General features: G+C 38.0%; 1 protein-coding gene across 1 annotated transcript in view; it reads left to right on the forward strand.

Moving 5' to 3' along the window:
• FAM3C (FAM3 metabolism regulating signaling molecule C) overlaps nucleotides 1-21,947 on the forward strand; it is a 29,765-nt gene that overhangs the window by 3,138 nt on the left and 4,680 nt on the right. Inside the window, exons 2-8 of the mRNA XM_082059613.1 lie at nucleotides 11,096-11,156; nucleotides 13,824-13,928; nucleotides 15,167-15,196; nucleotides 15,583-15,706; nucleotides 19,487-19,545; nucleotides 20,946-20,996; nucleotides 21,448-21,532. Of these exons, the coding sequence (XP_081915739.1) occupies nucleotides 11,144-11,156; nucleotides 13,824-13,928; nucleotides 15,167-15,196; nucleotides 15,583-15,706; nucleotides 19,487-19,545; nucleotides 20,946-20,996; nucleotides 21,448-21,532 (467 nt within the window). The 5' untranslated portion in view covers nucleotides 11,096-11,143. The remainder of the gene's footprint in view (nucleotides 1-11,095; nucleotides 11,157-13,823; nucleotides 13,929-15,166; nucleotides 15,197-15,582; nucleotides 15,707-19,486; nucleotides 19,546-20,945; nucleotides 20,997-21,447; nucleotides 21,533-21,947) is intronic.

Below are 21,947 nucleotides of genomic sequence, written 5' to 3' on the forward strand. Positions count from 1 at the left end.
CTGAAGTGCAGTCACACTTAAGTTTTCATGGGGAGTTGTCAATACTTACTCTTTTGGAATTGTTCTTCAACTATTTTTGCTCCCCATATACAGTACCATATACCTGCGATACAAAAATAGTTTACATTTGTTTGCAAACAAAACTGCAACTTGGCTTTTCCCAGCTTTTATTGGAGCTCAGTGCCAAGAGGATATGGAAGAGACTGTGTGGGAGAAGGGAGAAGTTTCTGATGACTATCAGGACAGAGGGAGCTGCTATAGTAAATTCTGTTCTGCATTTAATCTTCACTGCTGTTGAGTCAGTTTTAATGGCAGAAAGTTGCAGAGTGTGTTTATATGTACAAAAGCATGGTAGCTCTCACGAGAGTCCAGTTAAAATCTTAATTAACTTTAAAATAGATGACACTTAGCAGTCTTCCCTCTCTTCATACGACTTGCTTTCTTCTTGTGACTGGTTGACCCCTTCTCCCACTCTCTCTCCAGTTTTCTTTTATCTGAGGAGAAAGTAGCCATCTTCTAGTAGCAAAGAGTTTTTTTTCTCCGTCTGTTTTGGTATCATCAGTTAGTTGAGTCATCATTTCACAAACATTTAAGCTAGTATAAGCTTGTACTACCACTGCCAGAAAGCTGCTGACCTGCTCCCAGGCACTTATTTCTGCTTTTGGATCTGCCCAGATATTCTTGTGAGCACCAGGTGAGGTGGTTGAGGGAGCTGCCATCACTTTTTGTTTGCTGGTCAGCTGAACATCACTGACACCTGGATGGTTTTGGAACTGCATTTGAGTTGATTCAGGCAGAAGTTTATGACAGTAATTTCTGTAATAGTTAGTGAATTTCTTTTACAACAGCATGATCCAGAGAGGTATAACATCAGGAGTTGTTACAGCATACAGTGACTGCATGTCAGTGCCTTTCTATCAGCTGTGTATGGGGTCACAGTGGTAAGCACCCTTTTGTCATTGAGGGATAACATTCCTCAAAGTATTTTACATGCACTTAATGTGGAAAAATTCTCCATAGCTGATTACATACAGTACCTTGCTATCCAACATAACTTTTGATTTTTCCCACTTATGATGAGCCTTAGATTTTAGAATTTCAAAGGAAAAAAGATAGCTGTGGTGGGTTTTAGTGTGCTGTGTACCAATTGTTAACTAAATATTTAAGTATACAGAGTATATATATATTTTTTTATATATATATACATACACATAAAAATATAATTCATTGCCTCTGGAATTATTTTTTTGCTGTGAAATTTATTCTTCTCGGATATGACTTATGTGTTTGGTACTGGTTGCTGGAAGATTGCGCCCAGCCAGGAGGTATGTTATGAATCTTTATTCTAATCCCTTCATGCTCAGAAACCAGTCTAGAGATTGCAGTTTTGTTGCTGTCTCTTTGCTGCAACAAGGAAGAAGTGAGTCACTCTAGAGCTGTTAAGGATCATGTGACTGACGTGTCTGAGCATCTTCCACCTTATCACACAAACGATGGCCTGTCCAGTGCTAGTATGGACCTGTAGCAGTGTCTGGCCTGTACCCCAGGAACACTGCAATGCTGGGTGCACCACGCAACATGGAGGTTATGAGCCGCTGGCAGCATATCTGCAATGCGATCCCGCTCTGCGGTGTCCTGTCAGCACACCATGGCCCTTCTGCGGGCTGGGCCTGATGTGCTGCTGCTCCCCAGAGCTGATGGGCAACGCTTTCTGTGCTGGGTGTTCCACTCAGTCAGCGGCACACTCTTTTTATCCTGCAAAGGGCCAAGGTCCTGCCGAAGTGCTGCCTCACGTGGGAGATGAGGGGAGGATAAAGGGCTCTGGTGGAGCAGGGGTTTCTGTATCCCTTAGAACTAGAGGAGGGAGGTATGCCAGCGGTGCTCTGAGCAGTGGTGGTCATCATGGAGGACCTTCCCCAGAGGTACATCCTGGCTTCCTGCTGAGATCAGCGTACTACTGAGCTACTCCTCTCCAATACGCAGCCTAGATCATGCTGAACTCTTGTTAAAGAAGCTTAAATGCTTGGTAGTGTCGAGTTTTTCTGGCAGCAGCCTTGTGATGATGTCCCCTGCTGCTGTGGGTATCCTTGATCCTCTCTGCTTTGCAAAGTGCGTAGGAGCTCTGTGCCTGGCTATGTCTGTGGTCTCGACGTGCAGCTCTGCGATGAGGTTGATGTGGTGGTCTGTGCAGTAAGTGAATATCACTTCTAAGAAGATAATCTCATTCTGACATCTTAAAGCTACTGTCTAGAATCTGGTTGTGATTGGGGAGAAGAATAGTGTGAAGGAGCAGATTAGTCTTCCTGCAGTGAACTTGGACCTATAGAGAAAGTATTTGTAATGCTTCTTGCCTACTCTGCTTGCTTGATAACTTTAGATAAAATGGGTCCCAGTGTGCAGTGAGATGCTGTAACCATAGCCTCAAATAAATTCCTGCAGTGGTCCTGTGTGATTATAAGAAGTCATAGTAATTGTATGTACGTTCTTCAGACCCTACATTTTTGTATAGTATTTCTATTGCTGTATAGGACAGGATAAGATGTATAGTGCTGATACATTATTCTGACAACAGGCTTGGTGTTTTTTTTATTGATACAAATATATGAAAGCTGTTGTGCATTTGGAACTGGATTCTGGCAGCATCTTGTCACGAGTGAGACCTGGTGATCTTGCAGATAAATGCATTGCAAAGCTTTATTTACTCCTTCCTGTCGTGGAAAGACTTATCAGACTCTCTTATGAAATCAATTTGTTTCTTAAAAAAATTATAGAAAACAAATTGGTGGTTTTGAACATTTGAACAGGTAGTAATTGCCACAGTGCTTCAATTACCAAATAGTTTGTTCATCATTTGTCAGAAGAAAATGTTAAAGTTCTCTCTCTTAAATCTCTACTGTGAGATTTATGAACTTCTTTGTGATTAAGTTGGAAAGCAAGTGGGTGTATGAGGATCAGCAATGCGTCCTTGAGGATTTTATCTAGGTGAATTTCTCTAGGTGATTTTATCCAACTCCATGAAATACCAGGACTAAGATTCTTTAATATGTACATCAGCAGCAGTGGTACATGACATACAAATAGTATGGATTTTAGGGACTGTAAATTAAATTCCATTTTTAAATATATGGACCAGTAAACTTTGTGTAACATTTGGGAAGAGTATCCAAAGTATGGGTTGGCTGCTTATGAGGTTTAGTAGTGTGGGATTTTTTTATTCTTGTTTTAATTGCAAAAGGAATGTGGATTGAGTTGCATTCTCACTGGGAAGAATGCTTTATTACTTTTATCTTGGGCTTCCCAGGATTCAGGAGAATTTTCCTGTTTGTGAGACAGACTAGTCTGTGTGTTGCCTAAGGTGAAAGTACTGGATGGATGCCACTAGCAAGAGCCTGCATGGTCAGTAACTCGACACATCATTTGGGAAACATTTGTTTTGCACATCAAGTATCAAAACACCCTGGCAGAGTAATGCTACTTCTCATTCCTCTCTTAGAAGTGAAACCACATAGGAGTATTGGCAACACAGGACATGCAACAATAGCTGAATTACCTATTTTTAATTTTGAAATGAGTTTTGGTTTCACTTGCAGTTCGTAGAAGTAAAATAAAACTTGAGTGTTGTCAGAATACCAAGGTGAATCTTACATGTATATGGAAGAGTACAATTTGGGTGGTATCGTTTTTGTAAGAGGTTAATAATTACGCTTCATGGTAGTATTTGTTTCAAAGGAGAAAAAAATATATATCAGCAAGCTTGTAAGTTGTTCTGTGTGGACAAACCCTTCGCATGTGTAGAGTTCTGCCATAACCACAAGGAATTCATATAGATATAGGAGTGCCTATAGGGAACAACTACTTGGGTCATAGCCTGTCTTATCAGAAGACCTAAATGGTGTATGATTATACAATAAAACTGAACTGGTGTACGATTATACAATAAAACTGAACTACAGTATCTATCTTTTTAAAGATGTAATTCTTTAGTATGTCCGCCATTCAGCAGTTTCAAATTAAATGAATTTTGTAAATGTAGTGGAAAGACTGTATGTAGTCTAGCAAGGAATAAACAGTTGTCTGGTTAAGGAAATGCATATTGTGTTTGAATAAAATAATTATATTAGAAGGCTAGATTCCTTCTCCAGTTTAGAACTGGAATGATTTTGGCTGTCTCAGCTGTTTGGTCCATAACATGTAATTCAGCTTGGCACAACCACTGGTTTAAAAGCAGAGGTTGCATAAGAATAACTAATGCTGTCCCTGACATATCTGATTCACTGTGTAATTTTGAGGAGAAAACCACCACTCTGAACTGCTTGAAAACAACAGGCTGAAATATCTATTAACAGAAGCTGGATTAAACAAAGTGTTGTTTCACTGATTGCATTTTATCAGTTATGAAAAGCTAAAATGACTTTTTAAAGCTGTTCTCTGACAGGAAAAAGAATGCATCTGCTAATCGTTGAGGAAGATGGTTTGTGCTGCAAAAATCAAACACTGTCCTAATCTGCTTGTGGCTTGGAAATAAAAATAAAAGCTCAAGCCTTTTTTTTTTTTTTTCCCCCTGTTGGTACTAAGTACTTTTGAGGGCTTATCTAATTCTAATACAGTGTGCTTGGTAATGCTGTGGATAGCATTGGTATATACTTGGTAATGTTGTGCATATTAACAGATAGTAAATACAGATAAAACCACGTGTAATGTTCGTTGACCATTTTGAAGTTATACAAACTTTTAAATCCTGTTCGGGGAGGAAAAAAGTTCCCACTGTGAATTTACTTCGAAGCATCTTAGGCTGATGCTGATTTAGTATTACATATCTGGGTATAGTTTTGCATATAATAGTTTAGAAATATGGGGTTAATATTGAAGGAGGCACTAACTCACACCTCATAAACTACGTAGGTTAAGAAAAACGGTCTCTTGTATTTTTCCAGAGTTTTAAGATGATTTACAGCCACCTTTTGTATTTCGTTTATCCTTGTAGCTGAAAAATTACCTACAAATAGGTAAGTAGCAACCAGAAGATATTGAGAACAGTCCATCTTAGCATCTTTTAAAATAATTTTTAAATATGGCTTGGAGGTAAGAGACAAAGAATGTCTGTTCCTTATTGCTCTCTTTGCTTTCACAGTTCCTCAGAAAGCAAACCTGATTCTTTTAGCCCTTAGTTGTTTTATTTAGGTCATGTAATTGTTATCTAGATGCTTCCATTTGGAGATTATCCTTTAAGATAGACTTAGGGAAAAACTACATATGGGTCTCAGTTAAAAGTCTTGATAGCACATAGAGCAGTGTGTTGTTTGTTTAGACAGAGCACAATAATTGTTTTTTGTTTCACACGCACGGTCCCCTTGGTGCAGTTCACAAGGAGCAGTCACACTTCTGCAGCAGTATCACATTGTTGACACTGATACTAGAGAGCTGCTATAATCTCTTGGATTCTTTTCTTCATTACTGCTGCCTATTTTGCCACGCTTGATGTCTGTTTTGATGTGTATTACTTTCTGGTTTATTAAATATTGTTGCTGATTTTTTGGACCTTTTTCTAATCAACTAAGGTCAGAATTCAAAATTGCCTTGACCTTTTAAATTCTTGCCTCTCATCTCTGCTTGTTTTTGTGTGCCCATTTCATAAGTATAATCTCCTCACGCTATCAAATTGCTAATGGAAATACTGTTATCTTGGGAATGATGTAGACTAATCTACACATTCTGTTATTATTCATAAAAACATTTGTTATGATTGTATTTGAAAAACCCTTCTAAACAGAAGTATTAATACATTGCAAGTGACCAAAGCTTTCAGGCACGGTGTGTGGGGCAGAGGCCGTGCCCATGTCATGTGTCCCACAGCACCATCTCTGGGCAAGAGCGTTGAGCAAAGCTGAAGAAGAATTGACTGAATTGAATTGCATTTAGTTCAGAACTGAACTGTTTGTGTGTTACTTTATCCATTACCTCACCTCAATACAGTTTCCTCTTGCACCTTGATTCTAGCAAGAAAACTTGGTCAATGACTTTCATATCTAATATATGAACATGGAAAGAACTCAATCTTGGCATGCTGGAAACTTTATATCATCTAATAAAATGTGGTTATTATTTGCTTGGCAGGATTATAGGCTCATAGTTTTCCTAAACTATAAGCTCCCTTTGTGAAGGACTTGGCAGGGTTCCATGAAGAGACACAGGCCACTTTTAAAAGTAAGTGCCTTCTGCTCTGCTGATTGAAGCTAGTTATAGTATGTATCAGAATACATGTAGTAGCTATGTGGACATATGTACTAAATTTGTCAGCTCTGTGTTGTGTCTGTCATCCCCACAGAAGTTAATCAACAAGTGGAGCAGCAAACCAAAAATCCACTAAAGACTGAAAGTGAGCGGTAAAGAAGTGGATGAAAGCCCTTTTCTCCCTTTTAAAAATTATTTTCATTGTAATCTGCTGGTTTTTTTTCTTCTACTTTTCTTGTGTTGCCCCATGTATAGCATTTTGGGCTATCATGGGAGTTGCTACGTGGAGAGGCTTTAGCACTGGAAATCGCAACATCTGGAAATTGCCCCTGCCTTGGGACAAAATACAGTGCACAAGGATGGGTGGAGCAGAAAAAAGCAACCAGTAACCGCAGCTCCCAGCTGTCTTTCCACAAATCTACACCCTAGTAGTTTGCATCCAGAATAAATAACTCTTTTCTGCATGGATAGATGTGCAACTCCACGAGGGAACTGAACAATGGCATGCTGGCATTCAAAAAGGATTTTTAACCTGCAACTTCCCCTTCCCCCGTGAGCTGTCTACCTTTTCCTTCCTATTCTTGAGGGGCTGCATGACCCATGCACTGGGCTGTGCTGAAAGAGCGACCTCTCAGCTCTCTAGTACAGCAGCACCAGCTCTCTGCCTGCCTCCTGGTTTTCCATTACTTTTGTCAGTGAGGCCATCAGTTTCTGCCAGCTCAGAGGAAACTTTATGCCTCAGTTTAACAAAAAAAGCATTCCTTTCTTTGTTTTCTGCTACTCAGTATTTCACAGCTCTACATACTGGATTTGTACGATCTCACTGGACCAGCGTGGCTGGTTGGCTGAGCTAGGCTGCAGGTTCACATCAGCCAGGCCTTACAAGAACAATATCAGCCAGCTGTTGACAGGAGGACTGACACTAGCAACCTATAGACCACCACCTCCTGGTGTTCCTGTGCTCTTTATTCAGGATGTGGATACAGCTTGCTGTGCTTGCGAGGTCACTGGTCTGATCATCTTGCCATTGCTTGTTCTCCAGAGTGCTGGCTGGTGTGAGTTGGTGATGATGGGCAGCGGGGTTCAGAAAGCTCTCTGACATGTGTCGTTGTTGCTGAGAGAAGACGTGTTCAGACCTTTAGCACTGAGTGAGATAACAGGACCAGGAGGGCACGTTCCTTCACCCTTATGACAAGTTGCACAAGATTGCTTTGATGACATAGGAATATCAGAAGTTTAATAGAAGAGCTGAAATTCATGGTGATATTAATCTAGTGAATGAATGCATGTGCCATGTGCAGATATTTGACTAAGCTGATTGTAGCTAGAATTTGGTCTGACTTAAAACACCTTTACTGCTGTCCATGATAGATATAAACCTGCAGTTTGACATGTCTCTCCTTCTATTAGCCTGTCCTGGGGGGTAATAAGTTTCTTTTTTCTTGACATAGAGGAAAACTGGCACCTGAAGGCACTTGGTTTGTGTTCTTCTGTGGCTAGCTTCTTGTTTAAAGGCACTTGATGCTGCATGTGAAGGATTTGTTTTGTTTCTTTCCGTTGTCCAAATTTTAGACCTTGACCAATAAACCTGTTAAGTTCTGCACCAAGACAACCATTTGCAGAAAAAGAAACTCCATGTTTCACAATTGTACAATATAATGCTTCCCAAAACCAGCTGTTTTACTTTGAGACTTGTTGATCACTTCTGTTGTCTGTTCATGATGCTCTCCTTGGCCTTTTCGTCTGTATAGGGTTCTGCTCTGCCCATCAGGGGCTGCCTGTAGATCATGCTATAGGCTGTACCTCCTGCCTCAGTCTCAGACTAGTAAGTGATAAATGTCAGCCTTGTTGTGCTACCTGACAGATTAATTATGTTAATGTAGTAATAATATTACTGGATGTTGATAAGTGAAGAAGATACTTGGGTTGTAATTCTGCTGCCTCTGATTCATGGCATGTTAGATCAAAGAAGAGGGAAACAGTGTATGTTTTCTTTAGCCCATTCCTAAAGCAATCAAAGTAATGTTGTTGATATTGTTTTTGTACATCTGAGTCTGTGCAAGCTCAGTTGTGAACCTGTGCTTGTTCGTTGTTTTTAAGTGATCCTAAACTAAGGACTATTGGAAATCCCAGATCCATTTTTATATCACTTTTGTAATTCTAATAATGAGGTCTAATACTAAAGATGTGGAGTAACAGTCTATAAGCATTCATAAGGGCTCATGGGCTGTCGTATTTTATTTACTGTTCTGTCTTTAATTAAAAAAAATCAGATAATGCTGTATAGGAAAAGGACTTGGCATTCATAAATGAAGGCCTCTTGCACCTGGAAAATGCTGTACAATATTCATCTGTACTGTAGCATTTCTGTATTTATCCTCTAGATCAAAGCCCACAATTTTTTGGTATGCTGTAATTCAGAAAAAGAATCTCTATGTAACTTTTTAAATTCCTTTCAAGTTGAGGTGTAACATATTAATAAACATTTCAGTTTTTGGTTTTTTTTAATATGTCGTATCTGTTGAATATTTGTTGATTGCAACAAATAATGATTACTGAGATGGGTGGATGCGAGTGTTCACATAAAGGCATCCTGCAGTCAGGGTTGGCTGGTGTGATGGTTTCACTTAGTTTCTGTTCTTTTGTTTTGTTCATATTCTTGCTGTCATGCTTTGACTTCCTTATGTGTTTTTGTTTATAGTCAAATAAAAAGAGGAAACTTTTTTTTCCAGCACTGACTTGAAACAAACTTGTGGTTGTTCAAACTACAGATGGTGTTTATTTTAATGTTGATGTATTTCTGGGGTGGGGAGAAGAGAAAAAGGAGCTTAGAATAATTCTGTTCACAGACTTTTAAATGAAAGGAGTTTGTCTGCCATGGCAGATTGGTTTTGCTTTTTTATAAGACAGATAAGTAGTAGTCTTTCACTGAAAGAAGATAAAATGGATTTTATATATGGATATGCCATATGTGGATATAAATCTAATGGGTATATTATGTCCATAATATGCTATGAGATTTCCCTTGTAGTACAGTCTTAGCATTCAGAAACATTTGTCTGCTTTTCAGGTTTTACTGGTGATATTTATGCTCACATTCTTATGGAGTAGAACTAAGTATATCTGTACTTGTCTATTTTCCTGTTTATTTCTCTGCTGACTGTTTTCTTGGACACTTCAGGCAGCATCGTGTGATGACTGTATCTTTGGCAAGGAGAATCTGGGCACAGATTGCTGAACTTACAAATACCGATTTAAGGCAAAAGGTTATTTGTGTAATATCAAATTTTATTGCCTAACATACACTGTGAGAACTACATGGGGGTTTTGGTGATCTTCTCCAAATGATTTGCATATCCTGACTTCTGATAATGATAGTCTTACAAATAATTTCTGAAGATGATGTTGTTGATTTTGAGAATCATGTCATAGGACTACAGAGTGTTAGTGACGCTGTAGCTTTTGTGATGGGGGTGTGGGATGGTCACTTCAGTTAGAATGGTATTTATTATGTTTTCAAATTCAGCCTTAGTGTAGATGATCCAGTAAGATCCCTGAATGCCAGTAGACTTTATTTTGCCATATTAAGTGTAAGTAGTTATGCAGCAAAACACGAATTCAGAAATAGTGTGGTTATTTATTCAGAAGGGAAGTACTGATTACAGACTCTTATTTGTCTGAACACCTCATGTATTTTTTGAAAGTAACTGAGGGCTCTTTCTTATTACACTGATAAAAATAGAGGAAATGAGGTAGTATACTGCCTGAAGTGGTTTGTTTCCAAGTAAATTCTAATTTCAGTTAATTAATCTGTTTAAAAGTTTTAAAATGAATTACCATATTCCTAATGTATATTTAGTACTTCATTAATAGACATTATAATGTTTGCCAAACCTGATTTGTTCAGATGCCATGTGTAGTGCAGGGGTGCCAAGGGACTATATGTGGTCATCTTTGCTCATCAGGAGTGGGGGACAACTGGAGACAGATGTTCATGCTCAGGGCAGCTTGGGCCCACCATGGCCAACCATGACCATGGTACAGAGCCAGCAGCAGTCACAGCTCTGCAGGCAGAGGACGAGAGACTTGGTACCCTCAGGGACAAGGGGTTGCTGAGGAGGAGGTGTCGTCTTTGAGCAGAGCCCATGCAGGTTGTGGCACATTTTGACTATGTGGTGAAAGCTCTGGTTTAGAAGAAACCGTTGTGTGCTTACGTGGTCTTTGCTCATAGGTGGTGGTTTTCAGTTTACTCTGAAATAGTCGCAATTCTAGGGTTGGTGCTTCTGTCACCATTGACCATCACTTGAATCTCCCGGATGCTGCTATGAGTGACATATGTGCTCTTACATTTCTCTAACACATAGATTAAATTATTAGAATAACCTTCTTTTGGTTCCACTGAATGCAGTTTATACAGTATCCTAAAGGCCAAAATGCTTAAATGTTTTCTCTCTGAAGCATCGTTTGCTATGTTGTGTTATTAAATAACAACTTGCATCCAAAGGTTGCTAGGACTTTGAAGCAATGCCGATGGAGCTGTTGACTTTTACCACGTAGCTTTAGGAAATCAAAGTCTGCTTAGATACAACACTCATAAATATTTAGGTCACAGGTTGAAGGGCTGAAAGTTGAACAGAATTTGTAGTGGATTTGATGAAATTAAATTCACCGTTTTTCAGAACATTTGCTTCATGGAGTAACAAATGAAAGCAATCCATCAAAAATCCATCTTAAGTCTTCCCTTTACTTAGGTATTCAGGACAATCATAATTAATGTTATTTATGGGGTTTTTTACTGTTAACTCGTAACAAAAGTGCTTATTTGGCTGTAATTACATTTTTGTGCTTTTTTTTTTCCCCCTAGGTGGCTATTTTTAATGCAGTGTTGTCAATAGCTGACTGAAGACCAAACATGAGAATAGCAGGTAAGTAGGCTCAGTAAAATCAGACTATTTTAACTTGTGAAACTGGTGCTATGGACAGCATTAACAAGCTGTGACAATAAAGGTTTCAAATAAACTTAACTGACATTACAGGCTTTGCTGTTCCACTTAGTCGATATTTAATGAAACTCATATTGGAATTTGGGATGGTCTAAGAGCAAGCGTCTGGTTAAAACGCTTCAGCTGAGCTGCAGGGACTGTTAAGGTGTCATGACTTTACGTCCTTTGGCTGCTAATTCTGTAAGATGACGAAGTAATAAGGAAATGGCCAATTGATGTCTGAAGTGATTTCTTCCCTAACTCACACCCTAACTGAAAGTGCTGTGTGCTATTGTAATATAGTGTCTGAAACTTCCTGGTTACTGGGAGTTTGAAAGCTATAAAATCCTTTTCATAAAGGTAAGTTACCGTAGTACAGGGTTTGAGAATCTTGATTTTACTTGATAGAAGGTGTAGTGGTTGTAAAAATAGATATTTGGCAATATAACAGTACAAAAAATATTATTTTAGACATTTCCTTGCAGTAGAATAGCCTGTGTGGCAATTGAACAGTTCTGAGTTTCTGATGCATTGCACTTTTATCAATAGTTGCAGTGTTATGTTGCAGAAGGAGCAACTCTTGGCTCTTCTAGGAGAGAATGATACCGTCTTTTCCAAGAGAGCTGCACATTAGCCTTCTTAATGCATGAAATTAGTCCTGACTTTTGTCACTACTTCTGAAGTTGTTAACCTCAATATATATAACTGGGAGAAACTTGTTAATCTGATAAAGAACTGTAAAATGCTGTGATTTTTATAGGATGGCGAAATCACCTGGAAATCACCCGAACCTCATTTTTTCTTTCATCTAACTAGTTTTGTTGCTAAAACTCACAGACAAGATGCAGCAGTTCCTATAGAATGTTTAACTTGTAGTGAAGAGGCTGTTTTTGGTTCAGGTGCTAAAAGAATTTTCTAGATTTGTCTCTCCCTTAAGGGGGAACACTTGCAGTTCAGCTGAAGGGCTCATGATATAGAGTGGAGGGGGTGGTCAGTGCTCAGACTGTGTTCTCATTCATCTTGCCCACCATCTACTGAAACAACGTGCTCCAAGTTCCACTTGCTAGATGACACATTCCAGAATCTGGTACCGTCTTCCCTTTTTAAGCAATGTTGCTTTGAGAACCTTTTTTCTACTTCTTAATGAATGTTCAGATAATCTGTTTTCTCTAGTGCTTACATGTGGTTCACTTCCCCTCAAGTGGTATAATCTTTGGAGTTCCAGCATAGTATTTTTCAATTAGGTTTGCATCTGTGTTTTCTTACATACTATATATGTGCTCACACACATGAAAAGGGAAAATGGGAGAGGAAGACCAAGCCACAAGCAAACAAACAAGTTGTGTCTCTTTCTGCATCTTTCTTGTTTTTTTTTCCTCTCCCCTTTTTTTAGCCTTTTGGAAGGATTGATTAATGTCTCTCATCCTTCTGGAGGCTGAGTAATCTGTCTATTTTAAGGTTTTCTGAACAGCGCGGTCTGAGATCTGCAGTACATAAGTTTGTATTTTTTCTGAAGGATTTATTTGGCTGGCGATCTAAGAAACAGAAGAATGCTGTAGGGTTGCTTCTTCCAAACAGTTTGACCTACTGGCATGAGACAGGAAGGCAGGATGTGGATCAGATGCCTCCTCACCCAACTTGTGCTCTCAGTTGGTCTTTTACAATAAGCTAAGAGTAGAGTATTCTGTAAAAATCTACTGAAAATTATGCTAAAAAATGGGGGAGTTAATGACAGTACCACCTATACCTGAATTTTCATCTCAGAGGTAAATTGCTGTGGTTGTGTACTTCCAGCTCTGCTCCCAGGAGGTAACTTGACTGCTCAGTGCTAGGGAAAGTTAGGCTTGTAAAACTTCCAATCTGCATGAGGCTTCAACATATTAATACAGGGAGGGAAGCGTTACTGCTCTTTATTACTTTTTAAATAAGCTTTTTTGAACCTTCAAACTTGCTTTTTGAAGGTCAGCAATTTAAATTTGTTGAAAATGAGGTGAGGAGGCTTTAATTTTTTTGGGTGGGTGGGTCTTTTAATGTTGTGCTCAGACCTGACTGACCAAAGCAGCCACGCTACAGTACATGAACAGATCCCTAGTCACTCAGTCTTGGCCGTACGTTAAAATAGAGGTAGGTCAATTTGAAGGGGGGGAAAAAAAAGAGTATTTGTGAACAGTGGGGAAACAAGTACACATGGGTAAGAACAGGGAAGTGGAATGGGGGGAGGTGGGAGTTTCCCTTTGGGACAGCAGCCGATCAGATCAGCTTAGTTCATCTTGTTAAGCTGGATTTCCATGGTAAATTCTGTGGTTTCTCCTAAGCTGCTGAGCTGAGTTGGTGTGCTGTGGTGTCAGACAAGCATGAAGCTGGAGCAAGCTGAGAGCAGGGTATATTATATTTGGTATAGCAACCTGATGGACCAGCTCAGCTGCATCCTACATCATGCTGTCTGTTTCTTGCAGATGATTTCTGCTTAGGGAGCCCACAAATTATCATCTTGCTTATGAGTTCCCCTCAATGTAATCTGATACACATTTCTCTTGTAGTTAATTTTGATAAAATTAATGTTATCATTTGCAGATGCTTTTTTTGAAACCTTTTTCTACTTCTGAATAGGTGCTGCAAAGTTGGTAGTAGTCGTAGCGATATTTTTGTTGACGTTCTATGTCATATCTCAAGTGTTTGAAATAAAAATGGATGCAAACTTAGGACACATATTTGGTAAGTGATGATTTTGTTTCCTCCAGACATTTATTTGCTTGAGCCATGATCAGGAATATCATATTCATTTTGCTTTAAGCTTGACTTGGGCTCTTACACTTAAGAATTCTGTGGCTTTTTTAATGTGTGTACCAGTATTTTTAAATATATATTATACATACATAATATATAATGTGTGTATTAAGTTATGTTTCTGTATGAAATATTTAACCTACTGTCTTGATCAGTTTGATTGTTTTGCCTGCCAGGTATGCATAGTTTTACCTGCTTTTTCTGTTTAGTGGTACTTACAGTCTTAGTCTGGAATTGTAGACTAGGTGACTTGAATGATGTTTCTGGAAATCTGCACTCTGCCTTTCTGCTGCTTAAGCAGTTCAGAATTTGTTTTGGGTGGGATTTTTTGCTTGCACAGGTACACTACTGTGTACAATTGAATGTGCAGTAATCAAAACATCTTGGATGTGCCCAGGTTCTACCCAGAAGAAAACTGACAGCTGAGGTGACTTAAAATCCAGAGTGTATGTTTTGAACCAACTTGGTCTTTAAAGGAGCTTTTCATTTAAAAACAAAAGCAAAACCAACCAACAAAACAAAACCCAAACAAAAATGAAAGCAAACTCCCCAGCAATTTTAGGTATATGAGTAAGGTTCATGTTATTTAACTCCATATTACTACAGTGTGAGCCAATATCCAAACCAGTCACCAGAGGCCTCTTTAATAATCATTAAAGAGACAAGGGTGTCATTAAGTATTACAGATGTATTGTGGATTATTACAGATGTATTGTGGGTATGTGCATGATGAGGTCACGTGTGTCTCTTCCCATCTCAAGAAAGGGAGTCAGGTGTGTTTGACCCAACCATTCGTGAATTACAGGCTCCCAGCATTAGGTGAGACCAAGCCCATCCTGGAGAAGCTGTAAGAAGGGAATTAATTTCACTTTAGTGCCCACACCTCCACATATCCCTGATGGTTTTGTATCTACGTGGATTTTTGTGTTACTTGGAGGGTCATAAATTAAGGCAGTGCTTCTAAATTGGGTCCCTGATCACTCTCATTTCTCTGTTGTGTAAAGGTTAATGTTTTAGATTGGAACATAATGTTCAGATGTATTAGATACTTCATTTCAACCAGCCCATTTTTATAGGGGTAGAGAAGGGGTTTTGATTTATAAGATATTTTATAACAGATTACACTTCAATAGTAACATGTTTTAAAACTTCCTTTTGCATTTTAGCCAGATCAGCACTGGATGCAGCTGCACGCTGTGAGTGTTCATATGCATGTGTTACTGCTGTGACTTCCTTTTGCTAATAACAGAAAGAATGTTGAATTTTCATAGTTAAGAAAGTCTTAATTACACTTTAAATGCAATCAGAAACTATTTTTCCTCTCCTCTTGATTTTCCTAAACTTCTGGTAAAGTCTGTTTTTTGCCAGTATTTCATTTGTAGATTTGTCTTGTGGCTTTTGATGACAGTGCTAGAGCAAGCAGGGGGGAACCTAGATTATATTAAGCTCCTATGAAACTGCTGATGAGATTCCATTTGTCTCTGCTCTTTTCCTTGAATTCCTTCAGAAAACTAACTGATGTTTCTCTGTTAGTTTGCCTGTGGTGTTGTCTCTAAAATCCTGGTTTATTTCCTTTTGAAAGCTACAAAACCTCCGAGATACAAATGTGGGATCTCTAAAGCTTGTCCTGAAAAGCATTTTGCATTCAAGATGGCAAGTGGAGCAGCGAATGTAGTTGGACCTAAAATTTGTGTAGAAGATAATGTGTAAGTATTTCTGCCTGTTGTCTCTAATTATCTCTTTATTAGATGCTGTCTTGAATCAATTCACACACAGTATCAGTAATTTAAGTGATTCTTTGTAGGTTTTGTTTTGCCAGTGGTTTGACAACATGAAAAAAATATATTGCATTATAACTTAATCTCTAATGAAGCATGCTTAGTACTCTGCAGTATGTGCAGAAATGTATCTATTTTAATACATGCAAGACAGCTTACACTTTATTTCAGGTTTAGAGACCTAAGGATTAGTCAGACTTTGTAAAGTCAGACGCAGCCTTCCCTCCAAGTAACTTGTTCTTGTGCCTCTAATAGTATTAATAATTCAGTGAACAATTGCATTTTTAAGTAATTACTCTTGATACTTGTAAGTCAATGTTATAAGCTAAAATAGTACTGCGAACTGTCTTTTGCAAGTCATCCTTTAAGCTATTTCCATAGTACCAATGTCAAAATGTATTTTCCACTTTTCTTTAAAGGATGGCTTTAAAAGGGAAAAATAATATTTTAATGATCAGTAGTTATGTAATTGCGCTGATTGTAACTTAACTTAGTAAAATTAAAATAATTATGAAATGAGGAAAGGAACTGCTTGAAACGCAGTTTAAATCCTGTATTTCTAATAACCGTATTTTTAATACAGTATTATCAATAATACTGTGCCTGGTGTATTTAACTGAATACCTTTCTGTAATCCCCATAATGAGAACATTAATATTAATTTTTAGATTCTTTGTTTCTGTGCTCTTAGATTGTTCCTCCTCACTGTCAGTGTGCAGCTTCCTTTAACGTAATCTATCCACATTTTTATATGTCACCTGTTGGGAAAGACATGCTGTTTGCATTGTTGGAAGGATATTTTTTTAATATCAGTCACACTTAGAAGCCTCTGCCTTCAATTTGCATGTAAACTACTCCAGCTGAGCTGTTTCTCGGCCCACACACTGTTAGTACAGAGTGGTTCAGGTAGCACGTACAGCAGTTAGTGCCAACGAGTTCTAAAATAAATGGCAACTTCGCTGTGAACGTGACCTCGTCTAATATCGCAAAAAGATAATTAATTGGCAAGATAATAAAAAGTGTTGGTTTGCATTTTCCATCACTTTATTCTCTAAACTTAATCTCTAAGGTCAGTCTGTAAGATCTTATATGATCTTAGTGCTAAAAAATACAGCTTTCTCTTTAAGTCCAGCAATTAAGATGTAGCAAAGCTGAAATGGGAGCTTTTTTCCCTGACAACTAAACACGTGCAGCTTCTTCACTTTGTGTTATCAGTAGAAACACAAGCACCATTCACATTTCAAGCCATTCTCCTGCGAGGCTGACTTAGAGCTCAAGCTTGCGTGGGAGCGTGTTTGCTGTAGTTAGGGAGCACGTGCAAAGCGAGTGTGAGCTCACTGTGTGCACGTACTAATTATGAGCTGCTAACAAAGGTTCTGCTTTCCATTCTTATCATTGATACACTTTGTGACCCCAGACTGTCTTATCTAATCTCTCTGCTTGGTCTTTTTGTTGGTGTTACAAAATGTGCCACCTCATCGTTCTGGTTAACTAGGAAGAAATTGTTCCTGCTAAAAAATATAATAAAATTAAAAAAAATCCTCTACTGGGTATTTCACTGCAGAAGGTGATGTAAAGAAAGTAGTTGCGGGCAAGAAATCTTTTCATAGTAGTGCACACCTTAGTGCACACCTATTGGAGTCTTAAGTACAGTTTTCCATGGCAAAAACCTTTCAGAATTCCTTCTGAGGAGACTTGTAATGTCTGTTTGAAAGTCTGCCAGAGAATTTGATTAATTTTATATGATCTCCTGCTTAGCTCATAAGACATTTTGATTTCTCTTTCAAAAGCTCCCAAAACTTGATTATAAATTGTTGGAAGAATTCTAAAACTGATGAACGGCTGCCCTCATGTGAGAAGACTGTCACATTACAGCCTGTGGTGTCTGTGGCACTGCATCTTATATGAGCAAAAGCATGCATTCACATCTTCTCTGGGTTTTTTAACTTATGTTTTCAGATTTAATTTGCCATGTCTCTGCGTAGAACAGGTACTTGGACATGACTTGAAAATCATGTGGTCAGAGAAGAAATGATCCTTCAGTGGCTAAAATGCTTCTGGAGTTCCCTGCGAACCAGAACTGGATGCTTTATTTCAGCAGAAAATTGCAGGTTTTCTGTTTCATAAGTTATTGAATTAGAGTTTGAATTTGAATCAGAATATTTGGCAGATTGTATAACTTAGAGGACTAATAGAAGAATATGGACTCTTTCATCTCTGATTACTAGTTCATTAAAACTGAAGTCACTGTACCAAGAGTTACCATTTACCAGTAGTTTTTGCAGCCTCTCTGAACTAATACTGAATCTGTTGCTGATATTTGGCATTCCTCTAAAATTTGGTTTCATCCTGGGTGCAAAAGATGGCATCAGAGAAGATTTTGTCATACTTCCATGGTAGACCATTTCTTTTTTCTAGCCTGTCACTAATGAGTTTGCATGAGAAAACTGATGTTGCAGGTGTGCGTGTGAGGATCTGGTCTTCCCAGAACATTGCTTAGAACGGGTGTTCCGATACAACCTGAAAATCGTATTATCACAGAAGAAATGCAAAGAAGTTTTGAACGTAACAGCATCATACACATCTGCAGCCCCTTCCTAGAGCAAGCTAGGGAGGTTAGAGAAATCCTGATTCGGATGGAATTAAAGCACCTGTTAGAATGTGTTTGTAATTACTGAGATATGTGTACCCATATGCTTATGCTGAGATGCTTTCTTCAGTCTCAGCTGAAGACTTCTTTATCTTGATTTATGCAATTGTTTCAACATTTACTCCCATTTCTCCTTGTGCATGTTAACTCTTTTACTCCTCGTTTCAAACTGTTAACGTTAGGATATTTGGGGCCTGGAGGCAGGTGAGAGATGTTTATGACACAGTGCTGTTGAAGAGGGGTGGGGGGGTCTGGAAGCTTCTCACCGGAGGGGTTCACCTCCACGGCCAGGGCAGCACAGCAGCCAGCTCACAGTCTTGACGTTCCCATTAGCTCTTCACAGCTCTGAAGGGGTTCCATTTCACAGCACTTCTCTTCTTCCCACTCTGAGTTTGGCCAGGTGATTGCTGCTGTAGATTGTGATGGTTTTGTTGGGATGTGTAGCTGTATCCCAAGATTACATTTGACTTTTCTTTAAAGTCCCATCAGTGTATTAACTATTTTTCTTGGATCTGCATTTCCTGTTCTAAATACAAGTAGCTAACTGCTTTGTCTTCCTGGCTTCTTAATGTGATGCTGCAATATTCATTTTAAATGCTTCTGTTTAATTAACTTTTAAACTCATTAACACATTTTTGTTCATCATGTGCTTACAAAAAAAGCTTAAAATGTTGGTTACATGATGGTACTGAGCTCCTCAAATTATTTTTTGTTTCAGGCTCTTTAACTGCAAGGAATTTCCTTAAACACATTAATAGCACCTTGTTTGTGACAATTTTAGTATACACACATACTTTGAAACCAAGATGACTAAAGTGATAAAACAATCAAATGAAATTGATAGAGCTGGGGTTATTTGATCTATTATTGTTCTCAATTTGATGGTGCCGTAAGAGCACGCAGATCAGTTCGAGGAGGTTTTGCTTCATTTAAGTACTCAGGAATATGTGGTCTTTCAACCATGTATCTCTTACAATTTGATCCTATTTAAAAAACAGAAATATTTCACATCAGAAAATCACCCCATTAAAAATAAAACTGTTTGGGTTTTTTTTCAGTTTAATGAGTGGAGTTAAAAATAACGTTGGCAGAGGAATAAATGTGGCCTTGGTCAATGGTAAGTGACATTTTAAGTGAGGAGATTGTCTTCATTTCCAAATTGTTTCTGAAATTCAAGATGAAATACAAAGGATGGAGAAAGGCAAGCAGGAGGGGAAAAGGAAGTATTCAGCATGTCAATACTGATAGAACATCAGAGAATGGCACTTACACCCTATTGTTAACAGAAAAACTCCATGCATTTTTTTTTTCTAAAAATGTGTAGTAAAAATATTAATGTGTAGTACTGTGGTCACTATCTGTGTGATACATCACATGAATTTTAGTGCACATATAAAATGGAAAAAGGCATGAGATGTGTGCTAGTTCTTTTGACTTTGTGTGTTGCCACCACTAATAAAACTCTGTAGACTAAATTCTTCTGTTACTTTCTTTCACTGAAAACTTACTTAGCACTTCTGTTACTATGTGGAAAGACTGGCTCATTATTTCCTAGCTTGAAAGCAGTGTATTTGATTAGTCTGTATCTATAGATCATCCCTAAATGCGTCATGTTATGTCACTGTGTTCAGGATTCTTAACTGTCATTAACACCAAACAGATTTACCTGTGTGTCACCCTGAAAGCTGAACTGACTGTCAGTACTGGCATTTGTCCTCAGTGTGTAGGACGCAGTTCCTTGTAGCACAGAGATAGCACTTTGTCATTTTGCTGCAATATAAATTAATGTTGGTTTTGGATTGTACTCAGGTTTAAGTCATCTAAAGTATGACTCTAACAATACTTGCCTAATCCTATTTTGCCCTCCTAAATTGTTTCAATCTGTTCAAAACCAAAACATCTAGCTTTCTATTATATAGCTGCCAGTCTTTCTCCCTGCACTCCAAACTTTAAATGAATGTATGAATTAAAAATAAAATTCTACCTTTTGTGAAGTACTGACTTTGTAGAAAGCATAGTTAAAAAAGGTGCTGACAAGATTATTATATTGTCCATTTTCTTCTATTTGTTCTGGATGTTTAAATTGACTAAGAATTTCCAATCTATAGCAAAATACATAGTGTAATTTTAGTCTTTCTTACTTTCCATGTGGCCCTAATGGCAACCTATAGCTATACTATCTATTTGTGCAAAAACAACTTAAAAAAAAAAAAGGCAAATACATTAAGTGATTTCCCTTTATTGGTTTTAGAGTCTGTGGGCTCTTTGTTTTGTTAAGCAAAAATAAGTTTGCATCTTCTCTCTTTTTCTCCTCTTACCTTTTCCTGCACCTTTTCACAAACTACTGTGCTGTTTTAGAAGCAATCTTCATAAAGGATTAGAGTTACTGTAGTAATTGATTCATGCAGTGTCTTCTGCAGCACTTTCTGTGAAAGAGTCATTAAGAGAAGTTCAGCATGCTGTCTGTAATATGACTTTTGTTATATTTGATTAAGCCAAATATTTATTTTTCTGCAGGTAAAACAGGAGAAACATTAGACACTAAATTCTTTGACATGTGGGGAGGAGGTAGGTGCAATTACCTTAGCTAGTTAGAGGAAAACTACTACCTTTTTGTTTGTTTGTTTTTTTCCCTTCTCCAGACTCCATGAGCTGTGGTGGTTTAAGGTGCTTTGTTTCTGCCTTCATAATTGTGAGGAGAGTGCAACTTGAAAGAAACACAAATAGTTGAGGTGGGAGGGAATGGGATAGTTCATCAAACACACTTGTTCTCTTGAGTAGTTCCAACTAGTGGTTACATTTTTACACAATATGGATAAAACTCTGTAAAATGAAAGAGTTCTTGCAGATCCGTTTTATCTTTCACCAACTTAGCATCATTTTATAAACTTTTATGTAAATTTACACATACTCTTAAAAAGGAATGGCTTTGCAGGAAGGCATCACAGGTGTTTAAAAATGGAATGGTTGCTTGTTATTAAACAGGTTTGTGTTTTCTTTTTTTAAAATTTTTTTACAGATGTGGCACCATTTATTGAATTTCTGAAGTCCATCCCAGACGGAACAATAGTGTTCATGGGAACATACGATGATGGTGCAACCAAGTATGTCATTGACTTACACAGTAAATATTGCTTAAACTTTTAAATGCTGTTTTTTACTGGAAAAAATGCATTCATTATTACACACTCACTTCTGATAAAGTTATTTTGTTCCAGGATGATGGATTTGAAACGGTGCTTTCAGTTTATTGGTTTTATAATGCTGCTGTGATTCAAGACAACAAAGATCAAATTAAAGCTAAACACGTGTAATGGGTTCTGCATGTAATTACACAGAGGACTGTTAGGTGTAGACTTTTGTGATCCTGACAGCAGAGAAACAATAAATTAGGTATTAAATTAGACCCTTTAGCAGAAGTATCCCAAGTGGTGTTTGAAAATCTGAAAAGGCTAAAGATTAATACTTGACTCATTAGCACTTGCTGTATCAGTACACATTGCTGGATTTTTTGCCTCT

Source organism: Streptopelia decaocto, assembly GCF_964273445.1.
Source record: "Streptopelia decaocto genome assembly, chromosome: 1".
NCBI classification, from domain to species: Eukaryota; Metazoa; Chordata; class Aves; order Columbiformes; family Columbidae; genus Streptopelia; species Streptopelia decaocto.